This window comes from Helianthus annuus, chromosome 4 (assembly GCF_002127325.2).
Source record: "Helianthus annuus cultivar XRQ/B chromosome 4, HanXRQr2.0-SUNRISE, whole genome shotgun sequence".
NCBI lineage: Eukaryota > Viridiplantae > Streptophyta > Magnoliopsida > Asterales > Asteraceae > Helianthus > Helianthus annuus.
The window spans coordinates 149,714,234-149,723,967 of NC_035436.2; the positions used below are offsets into that span (position 1 = coordinate 149,714,234).

Below are 9,734 nucleotides of genomic sequence, written 5' to 3' on the forward strand. Positions count from 1 at the left end.
TACCGAACTCATGCAAGAACTTTATGTTATGGTCAGTATAAAATTTGACCAAAAATTCTAAAATTCCCTAAAAATTATATCAAAACAGTAGGTAATGAGTTTGGTGCCAAATTTTGGGTTTAAATATGATTTATGCTAAAAATGTCATTTAATTAACAAAAAGTTTTGTTTTACGATATCTTGCATAACTTTTGTTTGAGACTAGAAACTGAAGTCAAACTTCTTGGACATACTTATAAATCAGTAATAAAGCTTTTTGTCCTTTCACATTTTCAAAAATCTCATTTTTATAACATAAGGGCATAATGGTCAATTTTAAGCATATTAACGAAATCATGCAAATAACTCAGATTTCTATGGGACCATGTAGTATAACTTAAGAGGGTTATACTAACATATAATACGGTCACAAAGGAACCCTAAGGCATAACTAAACTAAGCTAATTCGGGTCAAACTGAAAATCAAAGTAAAAGTCTACTTTTGCCACTTTCGGTTGCGAACCGAGCCTAAACTTAGAATTGTCGGGTTGAACATGCTTAAACATGTTCCTATATTATTTACCAAGTTATTTAAGTGATAAAACGTATTTTATAGCTTCTACATTATCAGTTATGAATTATTTTGTAAAAACTGACTCGTTTGACTTTTCTGTTAAGTACTTTGACCCAACAATTGACCAAGCAAATGTGATAATTAGAAGGTGCCCTTTTGAGGGTTTAACACCTACATAATTACCAACACATAGCCACATTCATTTAGAATTGTGGCTGGACCGTTTAAGATTAAGCTACAAGTCAAAGCAGAATTACACTAACTTTGATTTTCGGTCCTTAAACTAACAAAAGCTTAACTACAGAAGCTAAGAACGCTTACAAGGGTCCTTAGCACGAAGATTAGACTTAGGAGAGCTTCCTTAACGCTTAGGATGCTCCAGAGAATGCTCCAAAGCTTGAGCAATTAAGATTTTGAAAATGAGCAAGTTAGATTGAGAAGTGAAAGCCTTTATATAGGAGAAGAGCATGAACTAGGATCAATCCATGTGTCCCCAAGTGTTTTATGATGCTCACAAGTGTCCAAATGGTATTTCAAAACCATATGCATGCTGCTGTTTTCGTTTACAGGTTGCAGAGAATCAAAATCAGATTTCAGGTTTGCATGCAGGCCAGCTGCCAGTTTTGGCTGGAAAAGCCTCTCCGTCGCGCCACGCGCCAGGTAAGGCTGACCCTGGCACGCCACGCGAGGCAAGACGTTTCAAAGTTGTTTTGTTTTGTTGCAAGATCGGTCCATGTACTTTCCGAACTCGAATAACTGACATTTCTAGCATGAAGGGTCCACATAATCAGGTCTGAGATGTTCTTGGGAGTGGAAACATGTATTTATATGTTTTGGATGTATTGAAAAAATCTCCCGACTGAAGAATTGTCACATTTACACTTTTGACCTTTTTCTTGAAAATTGAATTTTACATCACAAGATTGTATCAAAACTTTATGAAATCATTATTTTATATTCATAAGAGTATAATAATATATTACAAGGCTTCGGGAACGTTAAAAGGTCACTCAGATGTAAGAATTAACATGTTGACACTTTAACCCCTGTGTTTTGTAACTTTTGATTGTTAAGTGCAAACGGCTTCTTGTGTCTGACAATTTATTCATTAAAGGATACGAACATCATATAAGGTCATTCAGAGGCACAAGTTTGGCATGTTGACACTTTTAGTCCTTCCTCATATATCTTTACACTGTTTGACAACTTTAGCCCCTTTAAGTTATCTTTTAACATGATCCAGGTTTATGGCACGTGTCACCACGGTATTGGACATGATTTTGCGAGGTGTTACATCCTCACCCCCTTAAAAGAAATCTCGACCTCGAGATTTACTGAAATAAATGAGGGTATTTTTGTTTCATCGTGGATTCAACTTCCCACGTATATTCTGGGCCTCTACGGGCATCTCATTTCACTTTGACGATCTGCACATTCTGTCTTCGAAGCTTCTTAACCTGTCGATCCTCGATCAACAAAGGTTTTTCAACAAACTTTAAGCTTTTGTCAATTTGCACGTACTTTTGAGACATTGCTAACTCATCAGCTAGACATTTCTTTAAGTTGCAAAAGTGGAATACATTATGTATCCCACTATGCTCTTCTGGTAGATCTAGCTTGTAGACTACACTTCCGACACATTCGATGATCTTGAATGGCCCTATGTACCTTGGGATCAGCTTGCCCTTTTTGCCAAAATGCATCACTCCCTTCCAGGGTGATACCTTGAGTAGAACTTTATCACCAACTTCAAATTTTAGAGGTTTACGCCTCATATCTGCATAGCTTTTCTGCCTATTCCTGGCGGCTTTCAGATGATCACGGATCTGAACAATCTTGTCCGTCGTCTCCAGGACTATATAAGGTCCTGATAGTTGGGTTTCTCCAACCTCCGCCCAACAAACTGGCGTTCTGCACTTCCTTCCATATAAGGCTTCGAAAGGTGCGGCTTGGATACTTGAATGATAACTGTTGTTGAATGAAAATTCAATCAAAAGAAGATGGTCATCCCAACTTCCACCCAAGTCAATAACACAAGCCCTGAGCATATCCTCAAGCGTTTGAATCGTACGCTCGCTTTGCCCATCCGTCTGAGGATGATAAGCAGTACTGAAATTTAAACGAGTGCCTAGAGATTGCTGAAAGCTTTTCCAAAAATGAGATGTGTATCCAGTATCCCTATCAGAGATAATAGATACTGGCACTCCGTGGAGAGATACTATCTCATCCACATACAGCTGAGCTAGCTTTTCGGAGCTGTGCGTTTCTTTAATAGGTAAGAAGTGAGCTTACTTGGTCAGTCTGTCGACTATAAACCATATCGTATCATTCCCACGTTTTGTCTTCGGTAACTTGGTAATAAAATCCATAGTTACCATTTCCCATTTCCAAGTGGGAAGTTCAGGCTGTTGAAGTAAACCTGACGACTTTTGATGCTCGGCTTTAACATGTGCACACGTTAGACACTTAGCCACATATGTGGCTATAGATTTCTTCAAACCTATCCACCAATAGTTTGCCTTCAGATCCTGGTACATCTTATCACTGCCTGGATGGACTAAATATTTTGAACTATGAGCTTCCTAAAGGATCACATCTCTAAGTCCTCCATGGATTGGAACCCAGATTCAACCATTTAATCTAAGGATTCCATCCTTGCCGTAAAACAATTGATCAGCAGTTACACCTAACTTCTTATCCAGAAAGTTAGTTTCCAATACAGCTTGCTTCTGAGCAGCTAACAACCTTTCATTCAAGTTGTTCCTTAATTCGATGCTTTTGGCATTGATCCTTATTGGTTTAATCCTTTCCTTTCTGCTCAAGGCATCAGTGACCACATTTTCCTTGCCAGGATGATAGCGTATCTCACAATCATAGTCGTTTAATGTTTCCATCCAGCGTCGCTGCCTCATATTAAGATCCTTCTGGTTAAACAAATGTTGAAGGCTTTTATGATCGGAATAGATTACAACTTGGTTCCATATAGGTAATGCCTCCAAAGCTTTAGTGCTAATACAACGGCACCCAATTCCAAATCATGGGTGGTGTAGTTCTTTTCATGCACTTTCAATTGACGTGAAGCATAGGCAATAACCTTGCCTCTCTGCATAAGCACACAACCCATACCTGTGTGTGATGCGTCGCAATAAACAACAAACTCTTCCATCCCTTCTGGCAATGTCAACACAGGAGCATTGCTTAGTTTCTGATTAAGAATCTGAAAAGATTCTTGTTTCTTGGGACCCCAATCAAACTTTATATTCTTGCGTGTTGACGAAGTCAAAGGTGCAGCAATCCTTGAAAAGTTTTCGATGAATCGTCTGTAGTATCCTACCAGAGCCAAGAAGCTACGAATCTCTGTAGGTGTTTTTGGTGCTTGCTAATTCATAATTTCTTCAATCTTAACGGGATCCACCTGGATACCACGCTCGCTTACTACATGTCCAAGAAATTGGACTTCTCGAAGCCAAAACTCACATTTAGAGAACTTTGCGTAGAGCTTCTCTTGTTACAGAAGTTTAAGGATGCATCGGAGATGTTTTTCATGATCGGCTTGACTCTTTGAATAAATAAGTATGTCATCGATAAAGACAATGACAAACTTGTCTAAATACGGCTTGCAAACGCGATTCATGAGATCCATGAATGCTGCTGGTGCATTAGTGAGCCCGAAAGGCATCACTAAGAACTTGTAGTGGCCATATCGTGTTCTGAATGCAGTCTTGTACACATCTTCGGTTCTGACCTTCAACTGATGATAACCTGACCTTAGATCGATCTTTGAAAAGTAACTTGCTCCTTGCAGTTGATTGAATAGATCGTCGATCCTGGGTAATGGATATCTGTTCTTGATTGTAACTTTATCCAGCTCGCGATAATCAATTCATAGACGCATTGAGCCATCTTTCTTCTTCACAAATAGAATAGGCGCTCCCCAAGGAGACGAGCTTGGTTGAATAAAGCCTTTCTCCAATAAATCATCCAACTGTGTTCTTAATTCCTTCATCTCTGTCGGTGCCAACCGATAAGGAGCTCATGCTACAGGGGCTGCTCCTGGAATATTATCAATTCTGAACTCCACTTGTCTGTCTGGAGATAAACCAGGTAGTTCTTCAGGGAATACATCTGGGTAATCAAAAATAACAGGAATTTCTTCTATCTTGGGTTTTGGTTCATCTATAGTCACCTATGCCATGTAAATGACACAACCTTTCTTCAAACACTTTGATGCCTTTAGCATAGATACTTGTTCAGGTAATCCATACTGCATATCTCCTTGAATAGTAAGTGGCTCACCATAGGGGGTCTTAATGATAACTTGCTTCTTGTCGCAGGCAATTTGGGCTTGATTACGAGATAACCAATCCATTCCTATAACTATATCGAATCCTGCCAATTTCAACGGAAGCAAAGACAGCGGAAAAGAGTGATTCTCAATGGATATAAAACATCCATCTAAGATAGTTGAAGCAGTCTCTATGGTACCATCAACCAATTCTACCTCATATTTTATGTTTAGAGTTTTAACAGGCAGATTTAACAGTTTACAAAATTTATTGTCTACAAAAGACTTATCTGCACCAGAATTAAATAAAACTCTAGCATATACATCATTTATGAGGAAAGTACTTGTTATAACATTATCATTTTGCACAGCCTCTTGAGCATTCATTTGGAAGACTCGAGCATTTGTCTTGTTTGCCTCTTCAGGCTTCTTTGGGTTTTTCGGGCAATTGGTCTTTATGTGCCCCTTCTCGTTGCAACCATAACAGGTTGCGTTCTTCATATTCTTGCAGTCCAAAGTTCTATTCTCCTTAGACTTGCAGATCCCACAAACTTTAGGCTGCGATTGCGATTCGAGTCTGCACTTTCCAAAATGGTTTTTCTTGCTGACTTTACACTTGGGCTTCTCCCCTGTCTGTTGGGTGTCTTTTTTAAACCCAGAACTCTTCATATGCTCAGAGTTCCCTTTTCTTTTCTTATCGGAGAGATAAGAACTCTCATCCTCCCGTTTCCGTTTTCCTTCATTAGAAGCTTTGACAGACTTATTTTTGACTGCATCGAGTGTGAGAGATAAAGACAGATCCATCACGGACCAGTATGTGGTAGGTCTGGAAGCTTTCACATTACCCTTGATTTATGGGGCCAGACCTCCAATGAAGCGCGCTATGCGCTTTGATTCTGGTGTAACCAAATAGGGAACCAATCGAGACATGGTGTTGAAACTCGTAACATACGCCTGACAATCCAAATTCTTCATGACCAGAGTCAAGAAGTCAGTTTCGATTTTCTCTACCTCATGCTGAGGACAGAAGTTTTCCTTGATCAGTGCAACAAATTGTTCCCAAGACAAGTTATACAGTGGGATCTTTCCTGTGGCTTGGATTAACGACCTCCACCATACCAAAGCTTCCCCTTTAAATGATCGTGAAACAAACTTCACAATATCCTGTTCCGCACAACCACTAATATCTACAACAGTATCCATCTCATCAAGCCATGCCAAACAGTCAATGGCTCCTTTTTCTCCTATAAAGTCCCTTGGCTTGCAAGAGACGAAGTATTTGTAAGAGCAAGTCTTGACACATGGCTCCTGATTAAGCATAATTTGCTTGGATGGGAGACTCTTCTGATTCGACGAATGACAGGAATTGTCCTTATTTGATTCTGGTGTTTTCGAAAGGGGCCTACTATGAGCCACAGATTGAGTCTTTGTGCGAGTATTACTTGGTTCCTTGAACTGTCTGTCAATGGCTCTAGTAACAACATTGTTTATCAATGCTTGTAGGTCTGCACCAGCTATATTTATTCTGGTGTTATCATTTCTTTCCCTTGGATGACTATTAACCTCTTGAGATTCAACCATGAAGCTTGATTGCTATATAAAAATGATGACAACAATTCATTCAGAAGTCTTATTATGGAATCGTCATTTTCGATGATTCATTTACCATGGTAAATATAAACCCTATTGGTTATTTTGATAATTTAATTTATCTAAATTTTCATTATAATTAATCCCAGTTATAAATTATTATGGATATTATGGTGGCACAAAAGGCCTAGTCACAAGGACAGTTTTAAGCCATGATCTTATAGGATCGAGGCATTAAGGTTTGAACGTAGTTCATCACCCTTTCTTAACAGAGATTCATAGACTACAACTGTCATTTGTCTTATTGGACAATAAGTATGGCCCCTAGGCACTTCATCACTAATGGATCTTTATAATATGATCATCTCAAATGATGATTTAGGCCATGATTTCTAAATTATTAGGCAAGATCAGGAATTAGAAGAATCCAACATAAGGATGAGTAATGTGATTTTCTCGAACCACATTCGTCAAGAGTGCTAACACGTTCTTAGGTGTTAACAAGATTTATTTTCCTAAAAAGGATTTACCATCATGGCCATGTCTTAAAATGACATATAGGGTAGGTTTTACCTTTAAGATTTTATTTTGAGATTTAATGGCGGATCAATTATAAATTGGAATGATATTTTGATTTGTTTTATATAGTATATGCATATATATATATATATAATGACAAATAAATTTTTAAAATAAAACATTCCATAAATTGTCTCAAAAGTACAATAGCTACCCTAAACGAGACTTTAAATAAATAACTTGTCCACATACGAACTAAAATAAGAATTACAAGTCCACGCAGGGACCAACTACATAAATAAAATGTCCACACAGGGACTTAATTGAAATAAAATTATACCCTTATACATTTACCAACCAAATTATACCTACTGTACTCAACCGTTGCGTCCTTACTCAACCGTTGCGTCCTTACTAACAAATCGACGGTTTACAAATTAATTACCATACTCAACCGTTGCGTCAGCAAAAGTTACATCCTTAATAACAAATTGCCGGTTTACAAATTAACTGCATATATAATTAACTGAACAAAGATAAAGATGAATTATTATTATTGAACAACGCATTACGTGTCAATTAAACGTTCATTACGTGTCAATTGAATTTTGACTGCCATCCATTATATGTACACTTAATTTCTTTATTATGTGTCAACTTAATTTCTTTATTATGTATTATACAAATTAACTGCATATATAAATTATTAAACAAAAAAAAGATGAATTATTATTATTATTGAAAAATGCATTACTTGTCAATTAAAGTCCATTATGTGTCAATTGAATTTTGACTGCCATCCGTTATGTGTCTACTTAATTTCTTTGTTATGTATTATGTTATATTATACTCATTATCTTTATTCCATATTTATTATAAGGGTATAATATTAATTTTCTTTAAACGGTTTGTTTCCCAAGACCCCCATATTTATTATTTAGGAAACCGTTTCATTTCTCCAATTTCTCAATTTTCCAAATCCAGATTTCACAACTCTTCATTCCAGAAACATCCCTACGAGAATATTAGGCTAGACGGTGTGGGCTTCGTCCCACCCCCGTCGTGGCTCGTCGCCGCTCCACCGCCCATTTCTCCCCTCCCCGTCGTCGTCGAGATCGTCGAGCCTAGGACGATTGAGACGCTCCACAAAAGACAAAAACCTTTCGAATCGCTTGATTTCTATCTTTGTTCCTTGTAACCTAGGGTTTGTAATTTGTTGATTTCAGAAAATTAGGTTTAATCTTCGTTTTTCGTCAGCGAATTTGTATATTTAGAGGTTGAAATCGAGGTATATACGATTAAGCCTCTGTTTTGTTCGATCAATTGTGTTTCTAGGGTTTGAATTTTGCAATCGAGATGCTGGATCAGTCACAGATGATGAATCATTCGCAGTTGATGAGTCAATCACATTCACAGCAGATGATGTTAATGAAGTGGTCAAGCTTCAGCGGTGGTTCCCCGTGTCACTGAGCAGGAAATGGTCCAGAGTAGGGAAATTTGCTGGTTTGTTTTACAGTCCTGTTTTTAACTTTATAATTAGATGCTTCTGTCTTGGTTTGCATTGATGGCATTTTTCTTATGGAATTTAATCTTTGTTGTTAACTTGTAATAAATTATAATATATGATAAGCTAATGTGTTTAATCTCAATTAATCATCCAAATTTGAACAGGGTATCTTGAAAATATGATGATTGTGTGCAACCTGTATACTAATATTGTTGAACTTGTGATAAAGTGTATCAATGAATAATTGAACGTACTCTTGCACAACCACTCACCTCTTGTTGTTACCATACCATTAAATGACTAGATTTTTGTAACTTTGGGTCATGCCTGGCCCATTTCTTGCGGCTAGTATCCGTTGGCTGGACCCAATATATGCGTAGTTGTGGATTATTACATTTTGCACTTTAGTTTTTAAAACCTAGTTTGACTTGTATGGTCTTTGATGTTTTGGTACTATGGTTTTTGTTATAATTGTTTTCCAACTTGTAGATTCGTATGAACTTTTTTGTTGGTTTCGCCCTAATATTTTGGGAATTTGCCAATTGCCATAGTCTTTAGGGAATCAAGTTCATGACAGATATCCCAAAACTTTGGTTTTAGTTGTTCGAATGTTGTAGCTAGAGAGTATAGGTTATGGTTTAATAAAAACATAGGGCATTCAAACATAACAAGAGTACAAAACCTTTGTGTACATTCAACACTTCACATAGCTGTTTACATCAACAGGGCCAAAGCTTGTTACAAGTATACCTAAAACGAAACTAGTGTCGATTAAAGCAAAGTGAGTTCACAGGAATGTTTCGAATGTTTCGGTGATCAGTTTACTCGCAAGAATATATCTGAAGAAAATCGTGAGTTCTTACTACAATTCTTGATAATATATATGAAAATTGGGTCGATAAGATTTCTCAAGCCAAAGGTGAAGTTACATTGTGTTTTCCCCTGTTAATCTTCATTCTTGATGTATCAAAGTAAACAGACACAATGGTTTGTTTTACAGGAAAGAAAAAGAAAGAAATCGAGAGTTTTATTAATGAAGGAGTTTACCAAATAGATAAGTTGAAAGAAGATGGATGGATAACAGATATCAAATATGATGATGAGGTACATAATTCTTCAAGAAGCCATTTTCTAACTTTTTTTTTTGGTACAATGTTTGTGATAATGTACAACCTTTTCAGGTTAAATCTATGTTGAAAACAAGATTGTGCATTGCTGAGAAGAAAAAACTCTTATTGATTACTAGTGAATATCTCCTCATGTAGTCTTTTATTTTGACG

The 9,734-nt window shown here is 37.1% G+C and overlaps 1 protein-coding gene across 1 annotated transcript; it reads left to right on the forward strand.

The window, feature by feature from the left end:
* The first annotated feature begins 8,777 nt into the window (after positions 1 to 8,777).
* Positions 8,778 to 9,734, forward strand: LOC110934822 (serine protease SPPA, chloroplastic-like). The gene is made up of 4 exons (XM_035989424.1): positions 8,778 to 8,802; positions 9,311 to 9,373; positions 9,455 to 9,558; positions 9,636 to 9,734. The coding sequence occupies exons 1-4, from the start codon at positions 8,778 to 8,780 to the stop codon at positions 9,717 to 9,719; spliced, it is 276 nt and encodes a 91-aa protein (XP_035845317.1). The 3' UTR covers positions 9,720 to 9,734.